Genomic DNA, 24,281 nt, shown 5'->3' with positions numbered 1-24,281 from the left:
GGTGGGGGAAGAAATGGATTGAGATGGGACTGTAGTGTTGAATGCTAGCATGCTTATATTTGATGTAATGTATATATAATGTAGAGATACTAATAGGGTGAGACGAAAGGTTTTGTAAATGAAGCTATCTTGGTATATTGATGGTTCATTGTATTTTAGAGGGGAGACCTTGTCTTTAAGAAGGATTTGTCTGTCCCAGTTCTCCTGAAGGTAGGTGTTGTAATCCTAGTCCCAAGGTGTCTGCTCCATGGGAAGCAGAGAAAATAGCTTTGGGTTTTTGTTTAAAGTAGACAAAAGAAGCATGTGTGAGTGGAATAAGGCTCCCATAGTCCAGGGTTTTAGTTTATGCTTTCAGTTGTTGAAGCTGCTAGATAATGCTCTCTGTCTGCTGCTGCTGCAAAAGTTTGAGTTCTCTCTCTGCATCTAGATTCATACTGTCAGTGTTCCTTCTTATGGACTGGAGGAGGTAACAAGTGAGGGAAATCTGTTTTGCTGAACTTGCCTTTGCCACTGGTGTTTATAGGATGTGCCTATATTGGAACAGTTCATGGGTAGGAGTTAAATATTTTTTAAGCATTTTGACAGAGTTAAAGTCATGCCAATTTTTTTTGTGTTTGTATTTCAATTGTGGTGTGAGAAGAAACTGTTTTGTTCAACCCCAGTAGTTTGACCAATCAAATCACATCTGGAGCATACACTTGCCTTTAAATAAGATAAAAGTTAGGGTCGAGACTATCTCCTTAATATATTTGGAGGGGGTTTGGCCTGGTCCATAACAATTTGTTTGGTAATTTTTCCCTTTTGTAAATCCATGCTGAGTCTGTCCAATCCCTTTGCTGTTTTCCAAGTGTATTGCTACTAAATCTTTTCAAATGGACTTGAGCATCTTCCCCACCAATCAAATCAACAAACCAGAGGGAGAACTCTTAGGGTTTACTGAGAAAACCAGATGCAAAGAGATGAAATATAAATTCCTAGAAACGCAGTAAAAATCTGAGAAAGGTTCCCCTTTTAGGAACCACAGTCATTACACTACTTTCATAAGGCAGTATTTACAAGTGCCATTGGCTTTCACCATTTAGTATGATGAGAAAAATAATAAATGCTGAAATACAAATTGAGCATTTATCATAAAGTTGTATCCCTTTGAATTCCTGCTTCACTTCATATCAAATTTACAATTTTTTATTAAACCAGTAGATGCTATAATTTCATAACAAAAACAATTTTCTTTGAATAACTAACATGAAACTAAAGATGTGATTTTCAGTTACTGATGCAAATTACAGAATAGTGAATCATGTAAATTAACTAATGATAAGTCACGAGCCGTAGCTGGATGATTCTAGACACAAGTTCAAGTTTAAACACACTGGAAGCTAAATGTGTCATGTTAAAATATTCAAGAGGTACTTTCAAAAAGTAAGCAGTGTGTTATTTATCAGTAGCACTGCATTCTGTTGCTGATTAGGAAATACAGCAACTCGCACATTTCCCAGGCTTGATAATGTTCTTACTCCAAGAATTGTCCTGGGTTGTGGGAAGGTCACAGAACATTGAGGAGAATCCATCATATGCTTTGCTTGGATCGTTGAGGATTATTGTACATGGATTTACACTGGGAAAGGTTTTAACCCTTTGGAGTAAAAGAAGCGCTGCTGTTATGAGAATAATTCATTTTCCTGGGTAATTACCTGTATAACAAAAAAAAGAATATTATTAACAGATGCACTTATACATGATGCTAGGAGGTATCTAAAGAAGAATTTCCTTGATTTTGCTGCAATTCAATCCCGGGTCCCATTTGAACTCCTGTCAGTTTGATAAGATTCTGCTGTCCAGTAACCCTCTGATCAACTCAATGAACAATCTCCTCTCCAAATGACAAAAATCTTCGTAAAGCTTGGAATTCACCATAGATTGTAATGGATCTCTGTAAAATCCTTGGGGGAATATAGTGAGGCATATGTGGCACTGGGTGTGGAAAGAAGGATAACTATTCACATTGACAACCAGTTTAACAGACAAATGGTCAGCTTTGAAATAACTCGACAGAGATTGGTATTCCATCATTAAGTCATTCTTTATCTACATGTGGAGAGTCCTTGACACTGATTCAGCTCCCTCAGAGCCAGCTCTCAGAGTGAACAGGACCCCTGACACTTCTATTTATTTTTATTTTTCTTTTTTTTTCTTTTTTTTTCTTTTCTTTTTATTTTTTCCCGAGCACCCATGGTGTGTGTGTGCAGGTGTGAGACACAGTGAAAGGACACAAAGTGCACAAATCTTTATTCAATTTCCACCAGACACTTCTATTTTTTTATTTTTTTTTTAGAAATGGTCCAATCTCTCCAGCAGGGAAGGAAACACTCAAGTGGCCAGTCACAACTCCAGGGTGTCAGTGGACACCCGCGTGCTCCTTCTCCAAGGACACCCGGGCCACTTCTATTTATATCTGTCAGCCAGGGGTCCCTGATTGGACCATGTTAACAGCCCCAATCAGGGGCTGATCACATTACAATAACCACATCCCTTCGCCCTCTGAGTCCAAGGAAGTGGGCCAGTTCATTTTTTTTTGCAGCTCCTCCTGAGACACTTTAGCACAGAGTAATTTTAATTCAAAGAATGATTCTTTGCTGTTTATGCCAACTCCAGCAGGATACTATCTCCAGCAGATCTTCCCCTCCCCTCCCTTGTCAGCATTCTGCAGGGACTGTTCCCTCTGTGACACTGTCACTCTTCCATAACACTTAACACTTCCCTGCCCCAATATGGCACCTGCCCATGTTATCACAGAAGATGTAACACTTGCTCTTTTATTTCTTCCCTCTTCATTGTCCAAGGCCACTATGATGTGACACCGCAGTTTACTTGTACTTCTATTGAAGTGGTTGACTGTATCTGCTATGTACAATACATTCTCCTCTATATTGGTGGGACCAAGTGCAGCCTGGGTGACTGCTTTAGGGAGCACCTCTGTTTTGTCTGGAAGAGTGACCCTGGCATTCTAGTTGCTTGCCATTTCAATATAGTTATATCTTGTTATTCTGCTAATGTTTCCATCCTAGGCCTTCTGCTGTTTTCAGCAAAGCCCAGTGCAAGCTGAAAAACAAGTTATCATATTTTACACTGAGGCACTTCACACGCTATTTTCTACTATGAACAACTATTAACAGCTATTTTGCATCTGTATAACTCTTCTACTGCCATACATAATTCCTTTGTCATAGAGTCATAGAAATGTACAGCATGCAAACAGACCCTTTGGTCCAACTTGTTCATGCAAAATAGATATCCTAATCTAATCTAGTCTTATTTGCCAGCACTTGGCCTTTATTCCTTCAAACCCTTCCTATTCATATACCCATCCAGATGCCTTTTAAATGTTATAATTGTAACAGCCTCCACCACTTCCTCTGGCAGCTCATTCCATGCACACACCAAACTCTGCATGAAAAAATTACCTCTAGGTCCCTCTTAAATCTTGCCCCCTCACCCTAAACCTATGCCCTTCAGTTCTGGACTCCCCAACCCCGAGGAAAAGACCTTGACTATTCACCCTATCCATGCTCCTCATGATTTTATAAGCCTCTATAAGGTCACCCCTCAGCCTCCAGGGAAAACAGCCCCAGCCTGTTCAGCCTCTCCCTGTAGCTCAAACCCTCCAACTCTGGTAACATGCTTGCAAATCTTTTCTGAACCCTTTCAAGTTTCACTACATTCTTCTTATGGGAAGGAGATCAGAATTGTACACAATATTTGAAAAGTGGCCTAACCAATGTCCTGTACAGCCACAACATGATCTCCCAATTCTTATACTTAATGCTCTGACCAATAAAGGAAAGCATACTTCTACCTGAGACTCCACTTTCAAAGAACTATGAACCTGCACTCCAAGGTCTCTTTGTTCAGCAACACTCCCCAGGACCTTACTATTAAGTGTATACGTCCTGCCCTGATTTGCCTTTCCAAAAGGGAGCATCTTATATTTATTTAAATTAAACTTCATCTGTCATTCCTCAGCCCATTGGCCCATCTGATCAAGATCACATTGTATGCTGAGGTGACCTTCTTCGCTGTCCACCTCCAATTTTGATGTCACCTGCAACCTTACCAAGTATACCTCTTATGCTCACATCCAAATCATTTACATAAATGATGAAAAGCAATGGACCTAGCTCTGATCCTTGTGGCACACTGCTTGTCACAGGCCTCCAGTCTGAAAAGCAATCCTTCACCACCCCCTTCTGTCTTCTACCTTTGAGCCAGTTCTGTATCCAAATTACTAGTTCTCCCTGTATTCCATGAGATCAACCTTGCTTACCAGTCTACCATGAGGAACCTTGTTGAAAGCCTTACTGAAGTCCATATAGATCACGTCCACCATTTTGCCCTCATCAATCCTCTTTGTTACTTGTTCAAGAATCTTAATCAAGTTCGTGAGACATGATTTCCCATGCACAAAGTGAGGCTGACTATCCCTAATCAGTCCTCACCTTTCCAAATGCATGTAAACACTGTCCCTCAGGATTCCCTCCAACAACTTGCCCACTACCGATGTCAGGCTCACCAGCCTATAGTTCCCTGGCTTTTCCTTACCCCCTTTCTCAAATAGTGTCTTTTTCTCTCGGTACCCTTACCATCTAATCCATCTGTCCTGCCTACTCTTTGTTAGCAACATAAAACTTATTATTTTCCAGGCCCCTTCAGTTTCAAAAAAGAGTCCTATTGAAATCAAAATGTTCACTTTGATTATTTCCTCCACACATACTGACAAACTCGCTGACTTTGATTTCATTTATATGCCACATATACTGAGATATGGTGAAACGAATTATTTTGTGTGCTAACGAGACAAATCATATCTTACATAAGTATGTTAGGGTAATAGAAAAGAATGCAGAACACTTTTACAGCTACAGAGAAGGTGCAAAGAAAGATCAATTCTAATGTGTGAGAGATCCTTTATTCGGTCTGATAACAACGAGGAAGAAGCTGTTCTTAAATGCTGGATGTAGGTTTGCTCGCAGAGCTGGACGGTTCATTTCCAGAAGTTTCATCACCCAACTAGGTAACATCTTCAGCAGTGCTTCGCCTGAGGCCCACTGAAGATGTTACCTAGTAGGGAGACGAAACATCTGGAAATGAACCTTCCAGCTCAGCGAGCAAACCTACATCCAGTACCTCAACCTGAGCTACAAATCTTCTCAAGACTCGCTGTTCTTAAATCCATTGGTTTTAAACTTTTCAAACTTTTGTATCTTCTGCCCAATGAAAGAAGGTGAGAGACAGTATGACCCACGAAGTGGGATGTGTCTTTGGTGATGTTGGCTGCTTTCCCGAGGCAGCAAGAAGTGTAGCTGGAGTCAATGGATGGAAGGCTGGTTTTCTTTATATATTGGGCAGCATTAACATCTATAAGGAGCAGAAATTAGGCCATTCAGCCCATCATGTCTAGTCCACCATTCAATCATTGCTGACAAGTTTTTCAATTCCATTATCCAACTTTCTCCCTGTATCCCTGATCCCCTTGACAATCAGGAACCAATCTATCTCAGTCTTAAGTATACTCCATGACCTGACCTGCACCACCTTCTGTGACAAAGAATTCAATATTCACCACTCTCTCACTGAAGACGTTTCTCCTTATCTCCACTCTAAAAGGTCTTCCCTTTACTCTCAGGCTATGCCCTTGGGTCCTAGTCTCTCCTACAAATGGAAACATCTTTCCAATATGTACTCTGTCCAGGCCATTCAGTATTCTGTAAGTTTCAATTAGATTCCCCCTCTTCCTTCTAAACTCCAACGAGTATAGACCCAGAGACCTCACACGTTCCTCATATGTTAAGCCTTTCATTCCTGGGTTCATTCTTGTGAACCTCCTCTGAACATGGTTCAAGTCCAATACATCCTTCCTGAGATATGGAGCCCACCCAAAACAGTTCACAATTCTCCAAATGTCATCTGACCAGAGCCTTATAGAGCCTCAGAAGTATATCCCTGCTTTTATAATCAAGTCATCTCAAAATAACTACCATCACTGCATTTGCCTTCCTAATTGCAGATTCAACCTGCAAGTTTACCTTGAGAGAATCCTAGACTAGAACTCTCAAGTCTCTTTGTACTTCAGGTTTCTGAATTTTACCCCCATTTTGAAAATAATCCATGCCTCTATTCTTCCTACCAAAGTGCATGACCTCAGAATTTCCCACATTATACTCCATCTGCCAATTCTTTGCCCACTCTCCTAACCTGTCCAAATCCTTCTGCAGCCTTCCTGCCTCCTCAATGCTGCCTGTCCCTCTACATATCTTTGTATCATCTACAAACGTAGCCAGAATGCCCTCAGTCCCTTCATCTAGATCATTCATGTATAAAGTGAAAAGTAGTGGTCTGAACATTGAGCCTTTCAGAAAACCAAATGTCACTGGCTGCCATCCTGAGGAGGACCCTTTTATCCCCACTCTCTGCTTCCTGCCAGATAGCTAAGTTTCTATCCATGCTAGTACCTTGCCTCTAACTCCATGGGCCATTATCTTACTCAGTAGTCTCCAGTGCAGCACCTTTTCAAAGGCCTTCTTGAAGTCCAGATAGATTACATCCATTGGGTCTCCTTGGTCTAACCTGTTTGTTATTTCCCAAATAATTAGAGCAGCACAGTGACTCAGTGGTTAGCATTGCTGCCTCACAGCACCAGAGACTCAGGTTCAATTCCAGTCTTGGGTGACTGTCTGTGTGGAGTTTGCACATTCTCCCTGTGCCTGAGTGGGTTTCCTCCCACAATCCAAAGATGTGCAGGTCAGATGAATTGGCCATGCTAAATTTCCCATAGTATTAGGTACATCAGTCAGGGGTAAATGTAGGGGAATGGGTCTGGGTGGGTTACTCTTTGGAGGATCACTGTGGACATGTTGGGTCGAAGGGCTTGTTTCCACACTATAGGGAATCCAATTGCAGCTGAGTTGTCAGGCGTGATGTCCCCTTGATGAAACCATGCTGACTTTGCCCTATTTTACCATGCACTTCCAAATTTTTAGAAATCTTATCCTTAACAATGGATTCCAGAATCTTACCAACAACCGAGGTTAGGTTAATCTGTCTGTAATTTTCTGTCTTTTGCCTTATTCCCTTTTAAAATGATTTTCCAGTCTTTTAGGACCCTCCCTTATTCTAGCAATTCATAAATGATCACCACTTAATGCCTTCTCTATCTTATCAGCTATCTCCCTTAAAACTCTAGGATGTAGTCCATCTGGTCCAGGTGATTTATCCACCTTCAGGCCATTTAGTTTTCCTAGCACCTTCCCTTTGGTGATAGCCACCATACTCCACTCTGCCCCCTCACTCTCTTGAATTGTTGGGATATTACTCATGTCTTCCACCATGAAGACTGATGCGAAGTAATTACTCAGTTCCTCAGCCATTTCCTTGTTCCCCACTACTATCTCTCCAGCATCATTTTTCAGTGACCCAATGTCCACTTTTGGCTCTCTTTTGCTTTTTATGTACCTAAAAAAATTCTTACAGTCTTCCTTTATATTACAGACAAGCTTATCCTCATACTTCATCTTCTCCCTCCTTATTTCTTTTTTTGTTGGCCTTTGTGATCTTCCCAATCCTCTGGTTTCCCATTGCACTTTACCACATTATATGCTTTCTCTTTTGTTTTTATGCTATCCCTGACTTCCCTAGTCAGCCATGCTTGCCTCATCCTCCCTGTACCATGCTTCTTTTTCCTCGGGATGAATCTCTGCTGTGTCGCCTGAATTACTCCCAGAAACTCCTGCCATTGCTGTTCGACTGTCTTTCCTGCTGGGTTCCTCTCTCAGTCAATTCTACCCAACTCCTCCCTCATGCCTCTGTAGTTGCCTTTATGCAGCTGTAATACCATTACCTTTTATTCTATCTTCTCCCTCTCAAATTGCAGAGTAAATTCAATCATGTTATAATCACTGCTTCCTAAAGGTTCTTTCACCTTAAGCTCCCTTATCAAGTCTACCTCATTGAACATCGTTAAGTCCAGTATTACCTGTTCTCTAGTGGGCTCCACCACAAGCTGGTCCAAAAAGCCATCTCATAGACATTCCACCAATTATTTTTCTTGCAAACCACTACCAATCTAATTTTCCCAGTACACCTGCATATTGAAATCCCCCATGATCATTGCAACTTTTCCTTTCCTACACATCTTTTCTATCTCCTGGTGTATCTTGCACCCCAGCTCCAAGCGACTACTTGGAGGTCTGTACATGACTCCAGCTCTGATGTTTTGACCTTTGTGATTCCTCAATTCTGCTGACACAGGTTCTAACTCTACTTTATTTCTTACTATTGAGTTAATTTTCTTTCATCCCCTTTGTCTACCTGCCTATCTTTTCAATCATATTCCCTTACAGCCACGTCTCCATGATGCCCACCAAGTCATACCTGGCAATTTTGATCTACATCACAAGCTCATTTACCTTATTCCTTATATTGTGTGCATTCAGATGTAAGACTTTCAGTCCTGTACTAACCGTCCCTTTTTCTATAATTTTTTCTGATCTTGTGCAGAGCAGGGTCATACTAAGCTGTGTGGCATCCAGACAGGATGCTTTCTATGGTGCATTGAAAAACATGCCAAATTTCCTTAGCCTTCTGAGGAAGTCCAGGCATCGTGATGCTTTCCTGACTTTTGCATTGATGTGGATGGACAATGTCAGATTGTTGGTAATATTTACTCCTCAGAACCTGAAGCTCTCAATCACCACAACCTCAGCACCAATGACACAGTGACTCACTGACCAGCCTCTTCATTTTGTTCTCACTGGGGGAGAGATTGTTGTCTTTATACCATGCTGCTAAGCTCTCTATCTCTTTCCTGTACTCTGATTGTCATTATTTGAGATCTGACCTACTACAGTGGTGATATCAACAAATTTGTAATTGGAGTTAGAGCTGAATTTGGCCATGCAGTCTTGAGTAAATAAAGAGATTAGTAAGGAGTACTTACTGTTTTATTTCAGATCTCCAGTATTTGCAATACTTTGTCATTATAACATTACTCTCCAACTCTGTTTAAATTATTAATGTAAATTATGATTAACTGAGACCTGAGTACTGATCCATGCTGCACTATGATAGCCTGCAAACTTGAAAATGCCCCATTTAAACCTACTCTTTGCTGCCTGTCTGTGAATTAATCTTCTATCCATTACTTCCAATTCCAGGAGCTCTCCTTCTATCTGTTAATCATTTGTGTTGTCCTTTTGGTAAGGCCCTGGGGAGTGCTGTTGAGCAAAGAGACCTAGGAATGCAGGTGCACAGTTCCATGACAATGGAGTCGCAGGTAGGCAGGGTGGTGAAGGAGGCATTTGGTACACTTCACTTCATTGATCAGAGCATCAAATATAGGATTTAGGACATCATGTTGCAGCTGTTCAAGACTGGAGAGTTTGAGGTTTAAGGAGAGGCTAGATAGGCTTTTTTTCCCTGGAGCATCAGAGGCTGAGGGGTGATCTTAGAGCAGTTTATAAAATCATGAGGGACATGGATAGGGTGAATATCCAAGGTCATTTTCCCCAGGGTAGAAGAGTCCAAAACTAGAGGACACAGGTTTAAGAGGAGCAAGAAAGACTTTAAAGGGACCTAAGGATAACTTTCTCACACAGAGGGTAGTGCATGCATGAAATGAGCTGCCAGAGGAAGTGGTGGAGGCTGGTACAATTACAACATTTAAAGGGCATCTAGATGGGTATATGAACAGGAAATGTTTAGAGGGATATGGGCCAAATGTTGGCAAATGGGACTAGATTAATTTAGGATACCTGGTCAACATGGATGAGCTAGACTGATGGATGAGTTTCTATGCTGGATGACTCAATCACTTTTGGATAAGTTTGGCACTGTAGGTATACAATATTTGCTTATTCCCTTTTATTTATCCTACTAAATACTTCCTCAAAAACGATAATAAATTTGTCAAACACAATTTCCCTTGCATATAATAATGTTGACATTGTTTGATCATACTATACATTTCTAAATGTGTTGTTAACATAGAACATAGAACAGTACAGCACAGTACAGGCCATTTGGCCCTTGATGTTGTGTCAGCCTTCTAACCTACCCTATATCAGTCTAACCTACGTGCCCTTCATTGTACTATCTTCCATGTGCCTATCCAAGAGTCACTTAAATGTCCATAATGTATCTGACTCTACTACCACAGCTGGCAGTGCATTCCACACACTCACCACTCTCTGAGTAAAGAACCAACCTTGGACATCTCCCTTAAACCTTCCTCCAATTACATTAAAATTATGCACTCTTGTGATAGACATTTCTGCCATGGAAAAGGGTCTCTGGCTATCCACTCTATCTATGCCTCTCAACATCTGTACACCTCTATCAAGTCACCTCTCATCCTTCTTCACTCCAATGAGAAAAGGCCTAGCTCCCTCAACCTTTCTTCTTAAGACATGCCCTCCAGCCCAGGCAGCATCCTGGTAAATCTGCCCTGCACCTTCTCTAAAGTTTCTACCTCCTTCCTAAAATGAGGCGACCAGAACTGAACGCAATATTCCAATAACCTCGCAGCTCTTAAACTCAATCGCCTGCTAATGAAAGCCAACACACCATACACCTTCTTCACAACCCTAACAATGTGGGTGGCAACTTTGAGGGATGTATGGACATGGACCCCAAGACCCTGCTGTTCCTCTACACAGGAGAAAGTGAGGACTGCAGATGCTGGAGATCAGAGCTGAAAACGTGTTGCTGGAAAAGCGCAGCAGGTCAGGCAGCATCCAAGGAACAGGAGAATTGACATTTCAGGCATGACCCCTTTCCTGAAGAAGGGCTCATGCCCAAAACATCGATTCTCCTGCTCCTTGGATGCTGCCTGACCTGCTGCGCTTTTCCAGCAACACGTTTTCAACTCTGTTCCTCTACACAGCCAAGAATCCTGGCTTTAACCCTGTATTCTGTATTCAAATTTGAGCGTCTAAAGTGAATGACTTCACACTTTTCCAGGTTGAACTCCATCTGCCACTTCTCAGCCCAGTTCTGCATCCTGTCAATGTCCCGTTACAACCTACAACAGCCCTCCACACTATCCACAATTCCACCAACTTTCATGTCATCAGCAAACTTACTAAACCACACTTCCACTTCCTCATCTAAGTTATTTATAAAAACCACAAAGAGCAGAGGTCCCAGAACAGATCCATGTGAAACTCCACTGGTTACCGAGCTCGAGGCTGATTCTTTCCATCTACTACCACCCTCTGTCTTCTATGGGCCAGCCAATTCTGTATCCAGACAGACAGGTTTCCCTGTATCCCATGCCTCCTTACTTTCTCAATGAGCCTACCATGGGGAACCTTATCAAACGCCTTATTAAAAACCATATACACAACATCCACTACTCTACCTTCATCAACGTGTTTTGTCACATTCTCAAAGAATTCAATAAGGTTCGTGAGGCACGATCTTCCTCTCATAAAGCATTGCTGACTATTTCTAATCAAGCTATGGTTTTCCAAGTAATTATAAATTCTGTCTTTCAGAATCCTCTCCAATATTTTGCCCGCCACTGACATAAAGTGATTGGTCTGTAATTCCCAGGATTATCCGTAATCCCTTTCTTGAACAAGGGAATAACACTTGCCACCCACCAATCATCTGACACTACTCCAGTGGACAATTAACACTCCCTTACTATAAATTCTGGCACTTTCGCAATGACTGATGATATCAGGTGACCTAGCTTGAACTTCCCTATTTTTCTCTCTCCCTATTTTCTTGAATGTCAGCATTGTATCTACTAAATTACAATCCACTGGGCCTGTTCTAGAATTTAAGGAATTTTGATAAATCATAGGCAGTGATTCACCACTCCTGCAGTTTATTTGAAGAATCTAGAATGCAGGACATCAGAACCTGAATGTTGTTGGGTTTTAGTCTCATAACATTTCCCCAACACTTTTTTTCTGCTGATACTAGTTACCTGAATTCCCTCACATTTTTTAGCACCAACATTAATCTCTATTCCTGGTATGCAACTTTATCTTTCTACTGTTAAGATAGACACAAAATATTTGATTGATGCCCCTTTCATTTCTTCATTCTCTATCCTTAGCAAGACATTGAGTTGTGTTCAAAGGAGGTAGCATGCCCCTGTTGTGAGTGTGATGTTTTATCAGGTTTATATGCTTTATTATTTGGTCATCATTAGGAGAAATTCAAGTGCCAGTTTTCACACCTCGATGCCAAACATACTCAGCTGGTTTTGTTGGGCATGAACTCTCTGATTCCAAAAGGCAGTGGCCTGGAGAGGAAGACCACAAGAAGTTGTTGTGTGCCGATTTGGCTGAGGATAAAGTATTGACATCTTCAATGGTTTCAGAACAATTCATTGAGACTGAAGAAAGTAAAGCTGTCCAGAGAAAATTAGTGATTTTTTTTTAACAATCAGTAGCTTGCTGTAATCCTGTTGCTAACATTCTGCTTCAATTAAGATGTATGCAAAAACAGGAACTCAAACAGTTAATGTTAAAAGGATATTGCAATGTATGTCTGGAAACAATAAGTAAATGGCAGATAGAGACCAGATATAGTCATCTGTATTAAATATGCAGGTAAAGTATGAACATGGTATGACAGAGTTGACAACAACAGAACTTAAAGCTAAAGCCACAGTCTCTTACTGCTTTGATCAATGTGTTCTGTATGGAAAAAGACATGTATTTTCTTATCCTTGGCTTTAATAATTCAGAAGCTGTTTACAAAATATGAGCCTGAATTAAATACATGCACTTGGTTCTCGGTCACATACTCGCATGCACAAAGGTTGGATCCATTTATAAGGTAACATTACAGGTTGTAGTTACCTTAGACTCTGATTTATGATCCCTAATCTCTAGTGAATCAAGAATGACCTGAGAAAGCTAAGGAGCTGATAAGCACAACACCTGGGGTTTCTTCAATGCCACTAAAGCAATATACAGACCCAACACCCTTGGCCTCAAAACAACGTGGAGCAAGGATGGAACCCTATTGACAGACAGAGAAAACATCAGTCACCAATGGAGAAAACACTTCAAAGAATTCCTAAACCATGATACAATCATTAATGAGAACATGTTTGAGGAAATCACACCAAGTCCCCAAAGAAAATCTTGGACTCCCCCTTACCATGACTGAAGTTGAAGCCACCATCAGACACATGAAGAATAGAAAAGTCACAGGAGTAGACAGAATTTAGCAGAGATTTTCAAACTTGAAGGAGCAGAGCTTATCAGTCATCTCCATTAACTGTTCCGGAAAATCTCGGACACGGAAGAAATTCTTGCTGATCTCCGGAATGTGGTTATTGCCACCGTCTTCAAGAAAGGAAACAAAATGGATTGTGGGAACTACCCAGGAATCTGCCTACTCTCCATTGCTGGAAAGATCACTGCCCTAATCCCCACTGGGCAGTTTCACCCAGTTTCTAAGGAAATACTTCCTGAAAGCCAGTGTGGCTTCTAACCAAACCATGGAACTATTGACATGATTTTCAAAGCTCAGCAACTCCTAGATAGGGCAGGAACAACACCGATCTCTACACGTGGCCTTCATTGACCTGATCAAGGCTTTTGACTCAGTCAATCAGAAAGTGCAATGGAAGACCCTATCTAAAGTTGGGAGTCCAGTGAAATTCATCAACACTCTCTGTCTCCTCCATGACAAGATATCAGTGATGGTCCTCAATGATGGTAATATGACAGAATCCTTTGAAGTCACTACAGGCGTCAAGCAGGGATATGTCATCACCACCACCCTTTTATCAATCTTCATCACCACCTTTATTCATCTTGCCAAGAACAAACTTCTCAGCAGTATGGACATTGCCGACAGGATGGACAGAAAGCTTTTCAATCTAGACCGATTGAAATCCAAGAAGAAAATGTTGGATGAGGGTTAAACCGCATTTCAAAGAAAGAGACATTCTAGGATTCAATCACACAAAGCAAATTTAAAGATGAAAATAAACCTGACTTTAAACAGGGGAAAGTGAGTTCAATTTTTTTTCATAGATAGAGGAGTGGTTGGTTGAACATTTATTCAAAGACCTCAACATTAGGAACACACAGACATGGAAATCAGAAGCTAAAATCTGAATGGAATGGTTCAGAGTTGGCTTTAACAAGAAGAGAGCCTGGTAATGACTAATCAAAAATGCTCAATCCAGAGGGTCAGATCACGAAACCCTATCACAGAGAATTCCATCTTGGGTTATATTCATATCCACTGGTAACATCAAGTTAGATAGTTTTACCAATAATCAGGAGTATTGTTCTTGTCTAAAACCAGACAAATTGTGAACCAGAAATTGTGTCAAATTACAGACTGCACAATCTCATCCAAATGTTAAGAACCATCGTGAAGGTTCAAAACTACAGTACAATCTTTCAACTGGAGACATGGAAATGTAGTATTGCAGTTTTTAAAAAAGTTTAAAAATAAAGAATGGTATTTATTTAGGGTGTAGGTTTGCTCGCTGAGCTGTAGGCTTGATATCCAGACGTTTCATTACCTGGCTAGGTAACATCATCAGTGGTGACCTCCAAGTGAAGCGAAGCTGTTGTCTCCTGCTTTCTATTTATATCTTTCTCTTGAATGGGGTTCCTGGGGTTTGTGGTGATGTCATTTCCTGTTCATTTTCTGAGGGGGTTGATAGATGGCATCTAGATCTATGTGTTTGTTTATGGCATTGTGGTTGGATTGCCAGGCCTCTAGGAATTCTCTGGCATGCCTTTGCATAGCCTGTCCCAGGATAGATGTGTTGTCCCAGTCGAAATGGTGGCTTTTTCCATCCGTGTGTAGGGCTACGAGGGAGAGAGGGTCATGTCTTTTTGTGGCTAGCTGGTGTTCGTGTATCCTGGTGGCTAACTTTCTTCCTGTTTGTCCTACGTAGTATTTGTGGCAGTCCTTGCATGGAATTTTGTAGATGACGTTGGTTTTGTTCATGGGGTGTACTCGGTCTTTTAAGTTTGTTAGTTTTTGTTTGAGAGTGTTGGTGGGCTTGTGTGCTACTAGGATTCCGAGGGGTCTTAGTAGTCTGGCTGTCATTTCTGAAACTTCTTTGATGTATGGTAAGGTGGTTAGGGTTTCTGGCTGTGTTTGGTCTGCTTGTCATGGTTTGTTCTTGAGGAATCTGCACACTGTGTTTTTTGAGTATCCGTTCTTCTTGAATATGTTGTATAGGTGGTTCTCCTCTGTTTTGCATAGTTCGTCTATGCTGTAGTGTGTGGTGGCTCGTTGGAATAGTGTTCTGATACAGCTTTGTTTGTGTGTGTTGGGATGGTTGCTGGTGCAGTTAAGTATTTGGTCAGTGTTTGTTGGTTTTCTGTATACGCAGGTTTGTAGTTCTCCGTTGTCCTTTCTTTCGACTGTGACGTCCAGGAATGCGAGTTTGTTGTCGGTTTCTTCCTCCTTGGTGAACTTTATTCCTGTGAGGGTGTTGTTGATGATGTTAAATGTCTCTTCTATCTTGTTTCGTTTTGTGATGACAAATGTGTCATCTACGTAGCGGACCCAGATTTTTGGTTTGATGGTTGATAGGGCTGTTTGTTCTAGTCTTTGCATTACCGCTTCTGCTATGAATCCTGATAGCGGAGATCCCATGGGTGTGTCGTTGGTTTGTTTGTAGACTATGTTGTTGAAGGTGAAGTGGGTGGTGAGGCACAGGTCCACTAGCTTCATGATGTTTTCGTTGGTAATGTGATTGATGGTGGTTGGGGTGTATGTGATGGTCTCTTCTAAAAGTGTGGTAAGTGTTTCCTTTGCCAGGTCGATGTTGATGGAGGTGAACAGGGCTGTTACGTTGAATGAGATCATTGCTTCGTCTTCCTCTATTTTGGTGTTTTGATGATTTTTAGGAATTCCTGGGTGGAGTGGATGGAGTGCTGTGACTCTTCTACTAGGTATTTCAGTCTTGCGTGTAGTTCTTTGGCCAATCTGTAAGTTGGTGTTGCAGGTAGTGCGACTATAGGTTTGAGGGGGGATCCTGGTTTATGGATTTTTGGTAGTCCGTAGAATCGTGGGGTAATGGTCCCGTCGGGTTTCATTTTCTGGAATTCTGCCTTGTTTAATTGTCCGGAATTGTGTAATTTTGTTTCCTGGTTGTGGGGTCGGATTTAGCACCACCTTTTGGTAGGTGTTGGTGTCTGCGAGTAGAGCATTGGCTTTCTCTATGTAGTCCCTTCTGTTCAGGATGAATGTGAGTTGACCTTTGTCTGCAGGTAATATAACGATGTTTTTGTCTTTTTTGAGGTTTTCTAGGGCTTTCTTTTCTTGTGTGTTCAGTTTGTTTCCTTCCCTCTTTCAGCTCAGAGTAGGTGCAACTGTCTGTCTGATCGTTTGTTGTGTTTCTTCCGTGAGATTGTTGTCTTTCAATGTGGTTTTTAATGCTGCTAGGAAATCCTTCTTGTCAGCGTCTCGGTAATTGAAATTTAATCCTTTTACTAGTACCGCTTTTTCTGTGTCTGATAGGGTCAGGTCTGATCCTAGTAGCACACAAACCCACCAACACTCTCAAACAAAAACTAACAAACTTAAAAGACCCAGTACATCCTTTGGACAAAACCAACATCGTCTACAAAATTCCATGCAAGGTCTGCCACAAACACTACGTAGGACAAACAGGAAGAAAGTTAGCCACCAGGATACACGAACACCAGCTACCCACAAAAAGACATGACCCTCTCTCCCTCGTAGCCCTACACTCGGATGAAAAGAGCCACCATTTCGACTGGGACAACACATCTATCCTGGGACAGGCTAAGCAAAGACATGCCAGAGAATTCCTAGAGGCCTGGCACTCCAACTACAACGCCATAAACAAACACATAGATCTAGATGCCATCTATCAACCCCCTCAGAAAATGAACAGGAAATGACATCACCACAAACCCCAGGAACCCCATCCAGGAGAAAGATATAAATAGAAAGCAGGAGACAACAGCTTCGCTTCACTTGGAGGTCACCACTGATGATGTTACCTAGCCAGGTAATGAAACGTCTGGATATCAAACCTACAGCTCAGCGAACAAACCTACACCCTATCTATCTACACCCCAATTCTTATCTCCTCTGTGCTCTGTGCAGAGTTCTCAGTCTCCGCATGACCAACATCTCCCAAGAATTTGGGAGTGGTACTCCTGGAGTCCTTTATCAAGTTAAGTTTTACTACTGCCCAGTTAAATGCTTGATTGGTATTTAAATTTTACTCCAGAGAGCTGAGACATCTGCTCCTCTGCCAAGTGAGGGAAAAGTTGGTAACCACAAACTTAGTGCTAGCACAAATATGTTCCATTTGAAGAAATGAGAAATAGCAATTTAAAGACCAGGAGTTGCTAGAATGTATGCTGGATTAGTGGTGCTGGAAGAGCACAGCAGTTCAGGCAGCATCCAACGAGCAGCGAAATCAACGTTTCGGGCAAAAGCCCTTCATCAGGAATAAAGGCAGTGAGCCTGAAGCGTGGAGAGATAAGCTAGAGGAGGGTGGGGGTGGGGAGAGAGTAGCATAGAGTACAATGGGTGAGTGGGGGAGGAGATGAAGGTGATAGGTCAAGGAGGAGAGGGTGGAGTGGATAGGTGGAAAAGAAGATAGGCAGGTCGGATAAGTCAAGGAGACAGTAAGTGAGCTGAAATTTTGAAACTAGGATGAGGTGGGGGAAGGGGAAATGAGGAAGCTGTTGAAGTCCACATTGATGCCCTGGGGTTGAAGTGTTCCGAGGCGGAAGATGAGGCGTTCTTCCTCCAGGCGTCTGGTGGTGAGGGAGCGGCAGTGAAGGAGGCCCAGGACCTCCATGTCCACAGCAGAGTGGGAGGGGGAGTTGAAATGTTGGGCCACGGGGCGGTTTGGTTGATTGGTGCGGGTGTCTCGGGGATGTTCCCTAAAGCGCTCTGCTAGGAGGCGCCCAGTCTCCCCAATGTAGAGGAGACCACATCGGGAGCAACGGATACAATAAATGATATTGGTGGATGTGCAGGTGAAACTTTGATGGATGTGGAAGGCTCCTTTAGGGCCTTGGATAGAGGTGAGGGAGGAGGTGTGGGCACAGGTTTTACAGTTCCTGCGGTGGCAGGGGAAAGTGCCAGAATGGGAGGATGGGTCATAGGGGGGTGTGGACCTGACCAGGTAGTCACGGAGGGAACGGTCTTTGCGGAAGGTGGAAAGGGGTGGGGAGGGAAATATATCCCTGGTGGTGGGGTCTTTTTGGATGTGGCGGAAATGTCGGCGGATGATTTGGTTGATGCGAAGGTTTGTAGGGTGGAAGGTGAGCACCAGGGGCGTTCTGTCCTTGTTACGGTTGGAGGGGTGGGGTCTGAGGGCGGAGGTGCGGGATGTGGACGAGATGCGTTGGAGGGCATCTTTAACCACATGGGAAGGGAAATTGCGGTCTCTAAAGAAGGAGGCCATCTGGTGTGTCCTATGGTGGAACTGGTCCTCCTGGGAGCAGATACGGCGGAGGCGGAGAAATTGGGAATACGGGATGGCATTTTTGCAAGAGATAGGGTGGGAAGAGGTGTAATCCAGGTAGCTATGGGAGTCAGTGGGTTTGTAAAAAATGTCAGTGTCAAGTCGGTCGTCACTAATGGAGATGGAGAGGTCCAGGAAGGGGAGCGAGGTGTCAGAGATAGTCCAGGTAAATTTAAGGTCAGGGTGGAATGTGTTGGTGAAGTTGATGAATTGCTCAACCTCCTCGCGGGAGCACGAGGTGGCGCCAATGCAGTCATCAATGTAGCGGAGGAAGAGGTGGGGAGTGGTGCCGGTGTAATTACGGAAGATCAACTGTTCTACATAGCTAGAATGTGCCTTATTACTGGCAACCTGCATGATGGCACCCAGCTGACTGGGTGAAAGGACTTTTAAAAAGGCATTAGAACACTCACCCTGAGAGAAAGGAGCCTCTTCAAGAACCAAGAGGATTTTAGGACTTCATCAACAAGGCTATGTATCTATTGTAATATATAAATGTGTTATGAAGTTTTTGTTTGTGTTGATTGAGTAATAAGGAAAATTTATTTCCTATAGTTTAGTGGATTAGATGCTGACTATATAATGTTTGGTCCATGATGATAAAGTATTAGTTTGTTACATTAAATGCCTTAGAATAATAAATCTTGTTTGGCTACTTCCATTGGTTACTGGAAAATTCATATCACAGAATCCCAAAATTATTCCCCTGTAGAAGAAGAATGTAGGCCCATTGTCTCTGCTTAATATTTAACAGTCTGTACTGGGAATATCACCACCTCCCCAAGAAAGGTGATAAAAGCTACGCCCTCAGCCTCTCAATGGGAAAAGAATGGGCGGTGAGAGGTGTGGATGTACACTGTCAGTGTCCTGGCCAAAGGAAATAGGTTCAGACTTTAGGTGTAGAAACCATGTTCACAAAGAGCCAGCAAACGAGTAGTGTTTGCCGTTTTCTTGTCAAGACTAACTATAAACTTCCAGAAGATCAAACTTTTGGCAATGTTACTGACTTTCTACTTTCTTCATTGTCATGATTTAATCATTCTTTGTGCTCTTCAGCTTCCACAAGGGCACTTACAGCCCCTATGATGGGTTAAAGATTAGATAAGTAACTCATTGAATTGAAAAGAACCCGAGCTAGCTGATGGGAGTAGTGCTAGAATCAGGGGAGGGACCTGAATAAACCTAAACTCTAACATGGAACAATACTACAGTGGCTGGAGTTACTGGCAACATTGGTGCCAAACTTCAACGAATATGGGCGCTTCATTTTGGAACTCTATTCATATATTTAAATGCAATGTTAATATTTATTTCAAGCAGGCCGGAAATGAACAGCAGATAGAGGTGTAATGCTGAGTCTGTAAAAGGCTGTGATCTATATGGACTTCAGTAAGGCGTTCGACAAGGTTCCTCATGGGAGACTGATTAGCAAGGTTAGGTCATGGAATACAGGGAGAACTAGCCATTTGGATACAGAACTGGCTTAAAGGTAGAAGACAGAGGGTGATGGTAGAGAGTTGCTTTTCAGACTGGAGGCCTGTGACCAGTGGAGTGCCACAAGGATCGGTGCTGGGCCCTCTACTTTTTGTCATTTATATAAATGATTTGGATGCGAGCATAAGAGGCACAGTTAGTAAGTTTGCAGATGACAGCAAAATTGGAGGTGTAGTGGACAGTGAAGAAGGTTACCTCAGATTACAACAGAATCTGGACCAGATGGGCCAATGGGCTGAGAAGTGGCAGATGGAGTTTAATTCAGATAAATGTGAGGTGCTGCATTTTGGGAAAGCAAATCTTCGCAGGACTTATACACTTAATGGTAAGGTCCTAGGGAGTGTTGCTAAACAAAAAGACCTTGGAGTGCAGGCTCATGGCTTCTTGAAAGTGGAGTCGCAGGTATATAAGATAGTGAAGGCGGCGTTTGGTATGCTTTCCTTTATTGGTCAGAGTATTGAGTACAGGAGTTGGCTGGTCATGTTGCTGCTGCACGGGACATTGGTTAGGCCACTGTTGGAATATTGCACGCAATTCTGGTCTATTTCCTATCGGAAAGATGTTGTGAAACTTGAAAGGGTTCAGTAAAGATTTACAAGGATGTTGCCAGGGTTGGAGGATCTGAGCTACAGGAAAAGGCTGAACAGGCTGGGGCTGTTTTCCCTGGAGCGTCGGAGGCTGAGGGGTGACCTTATAGAGGTTTACAAAATTATGAGGGGCATGGATAGGATAAGTGGACAAAGTCTTTTCCCTGGGGTGGGGGAGTCCAGAACTAGAGGGCATAGGTTTAGGGTGAGAGGGGAAAGATATAAAAGAGGCCTAAGGGGCAACGTTTTCATGCAGAGGGTGGTATGTTTATGGAATGAGCTGCCCGAGGATGTGGTGGAGGCTGGTACAATTGCAACATAAAAGAGGCATTTGGATGGGCATATGAATAGGAAGGGTTTGGATGGATCTGGACTGGGTGCTGGCAGGTCGGACTAGATTGGGTTGGGATATCTGGTCGGCATGAATGGGTTGGACCGAAGGGTCTGTTTCCATGCTGTACATCTCTATGACTCTATGACTCTATTTCTCTCCATACTTTCAGAAGGCTGTGTTCACTTTACAGTTAATCAGATTCCCTATTCCCCTAACTCCGACTGAGGGTCAACCATCCTCCATTTATGAAACATATGTATGAAAACATTTTTGCTACAAAATTGGAATTATCTGATAACATGTGTCATTATTGCTAAAATATTACTGAATAGCACAGGAATATAAACATAAGTAGTTCAGGTTTCGGTTCTGGTTGAGATTTTATCCGGAGGCTCACTGAAGATGTTACTTAGTATAGTGACAAAACATCTGAAAATGAACCTTCCAGCTCAGTGAGCAAACCTACATCCAGAATATAAACAAAAATTGGTACCAAGCAAATCTAGCCCTGCACTTAGAAAGTATTTATTTACACAAGATGATTTTACTTTTTGTAATAAACTTTACTTAAAAGACCCTTACACCCTGGTCAGTCCCTTGAATGGTAATCCATTACAGAAATTTACACTGCATCCGAAAGGTTAAGAGCATTGTGAATGACCCCATACACCCCTTACTCAAACTCTTCCCTCTCCTGCTGTCTGGCAGAAGATACCAGAGCATTCAGTCTCTCACGGCTAGACTGTACAACAGTTTCTTCACCCCAAGTCATCAGGCTCCTTAACACAGTATAATCAAACTCTTTTCCATTTGAAATTCTTTGCACAACTTAAAATTGCTGCAAGAAAAATGTTTATTAATGATCATTTTCTGATTACACTGTACCTTGTGTGTTTTGCCCTTCTTATGCACTTTATACTGTGTGCTGTCCTGGAGGAACATTGTCTTGTTTTTTACTGTATCAGTTGTATCTGGTAGAGATGACAAATAAAAGCTACTCTAATATGTTTGTGAAGAACAGTGAATGAGTACAGTAACATATCTAACCTGGCGTTATCTAGATGAAATAAATAATTTTTTATTCAGCTCTCAAAACATCGTACAGCATATAAAGAACAAACATTGTCTGCACAGAAAAACATCTGCAACTACTTTGAAGCTTATGGCCAGTTATTAAATGGCATGACTTACATTTCCACTGGCACAGGACCACAGTGATTGCAAAAAAGAAGATCAAAACTGAAATACGAGCAGCCAAAGCAACTGAAGAAATTAGGTTTTCAACTTTCATTCTGGGTACCTATAGCAGGAAAATAGAATCAAAAAATAGGAACATCCTGTGTAATATAAGAATGAATATCAGTTTAAGAACATTAATTTATAGTAATCATTGAACTTACTGAGAAACACATTATCATGAAGAGTTTGATATCAACTATGGCAATTAGATTTGATGGAGCCAATATTAATTATTGCTCATGAGTATCAGGAACTCATGATGTTCTGCTACCCTGTCTTACTTACTACTTCTATACAATAAAAATTCTTTCATCATAATTTCATCCACACCCAAATCCAAATATGATGTGAAATTTGAAGAAACAGACAGCCCACAAATCATGGACCAGGGATCTTTTATTCCACTGGCATCAGTCATTATAAACCTAATGGAAATTAATGTTAACCCATGGAAGACACAATATTTATACCGAATGAAGCCTATGAGTACAAACGGTTGAAGAAATCCTCTAGCTGTCTAATTCTTCTCCCTCCTTCTCTGAAATGAACCTTTGTCTCTTCAAGGAGTTGGTTGGTTTGACCGCTGTAGATGCCTTACTCAATGACCTCCCTCACAGTTCCCTATTAAGTATAAGGTGGATACTGGAGTTAAAAATGACAATGAAGTTTAAAGAGCTAGGATACCAGAGTAATTAATTAATCATTTAAACAAAATACAATGATGATGGCATGTTGGGTGATGGGTTGCTGCTGCTGCTTATGGAAGTTACTGAACATCAAGGTGACCCTGGAAAACATTATTAGTGTTTTCAGCTCAAGACGCTTTGGGTCTTAGCTGAGGAGGTGGAATCTGAGCTGTGGATATCGCTCCTCATCAGAGATGGGGAAAATGACACTTTGTTCCAGAAGTTGGCCACACCACAAAGATTAGGTCATTCAATTCTAAAAGGACAGGCTGGAAGGAAATGATGGTGAAATAGTTTTACTAGTTTGAGACAGAGCAAGTACAATAGCAAGAAACAATATTGGACCAGAAGCAGAATCTATATTAAGAAATAGCAAGGGGAAGATGGCACTGGACCTAATAGTCTATACTATAGGGCAGAGAATAAATTAGGAGATAATGACAGCATGTTTAAAAATACAGTGTATTAATTATGGATGACTGTAATCTTCATGTGGGTTGGGAAAATCAAATTGGCAATGATAGGTAGAGGAGGAATTCATTGAATGTATTCAGATTAGTTTCATAGAACAATATGTTGTGAATCCAACAAGAGACCATTTATTTTGAAACTGATGATGTGTAATGAGACAGGTCTAACAAATGATCAGAGAGTAAAAAATCTCCTGGAAAATAATGACAGAACATGGTGAGATTTAGCATTTGTTTTGGCAACAAAACCCTGGATTAGAAACAACCATACAAATCTTAAGTAATCTTAATATCAAAGGAATGAGGGCAATACTCGACAGTGTGGGACTAGGAAAGGAGTTGCAGTTAAGACAGTTGATGAAAAATGACATAACATGACTTACAACAAAAGACATAGGTCAATGATGAAGGATTCTAGGAAGGAGATAAACCAAACGTGGTTAACCATGGTTAAGGATTAGCGTCAAACTGAAAGAAAAAAAATTCAATCTGGCAAAGAATGAATGACAACCTAGAGGATTGGGAAAGTTTTAAAAATCAACAACAGATAGAACATAGAACATAGAACATAGAACAATACAGCACAGAACAGGCCCTTCGGCCCACGATGTTGTGCCGAACTTCTAACCTAGATTAAGCACCCCATCCATGTACCTATCCAAATGCCGCTTAAAGGTCGCCAATAAGACAGTTGATGACACACTGCACAAACACCACCCCATCCAATCTACTTGATCTAAAGAGCTTCCAATCAATATTTGGGAAGTTGAAGTCGCCCATGACTATGACCCTGTGGCTTCTGCACCTTTCCAAAATCTGTTTCCCAATCTGTTTCTCCACATCTCTGCTGCTATTGGGGGGCCTATAATAAACACCCAACAAGGTGACTGCACCTTTCCTATTTCTGACTTCAGCCCATACTACCTCCAGAGGCAGATCCCCCTCAAACTTCCTTTCTGC

At 41.8% G+C, this 24,281-nt stretch overlaps 1 protein-coding gene across 1 annotated transcript in view; it reads right to left on the bottom strand.

The window, feature by feature from the left end:
• Window positions 1–1,265: 1,265 nt before the first annotated feature.
• LOC140491819 (hepatitis A virus cellular receptor 2 homolog) overlaps window positions 1,266–24,281 on the bottom strand; it is a 69,963-nt gene continuing 46,947 nt past the window's right edge. Inside the window, exons 5-7 of the mRNA XM_072590213.1 lie at window positions 22,118–22,226; window positions 21,812–21,897; window positions 1,266–1,694 (exon numbers count right to left, since the gene is read on the bottom strand). Of these exons, the coding sequence (XP_072446314.1) occupies window positions 1,662–1,694; window positions 21,812–21,897; window positions 22,118–22,226 (228 nt within the window). The 3' untranslated portion in view covers window positions 1,266–1,661. The remainder of the gene's footprint in view (window positions 1,695–21,811; window positions 21,898–22,117; window positions 22,227–24,281) is intronic.

Source organism: Chiloscyllium punctatum, chromosome 20 (assembly GCF_047496795.1).
Source record: "Chiloscyllium punctatum isolate Juve2018m chromosome 20, sChiPun1.3, whole genome shotgun sequence".
Classification (NCBI taxonomy): Eukaryota; Metazoa; Chordata; class Chondrichthyes; order Orectolobiformes; family Hemiscylliidae; genus Chiloscyllium; species Chiloscyllium punctatum.
This window is presented reverse-complemented; position numbering and strand designations above follow the sequence as displayed.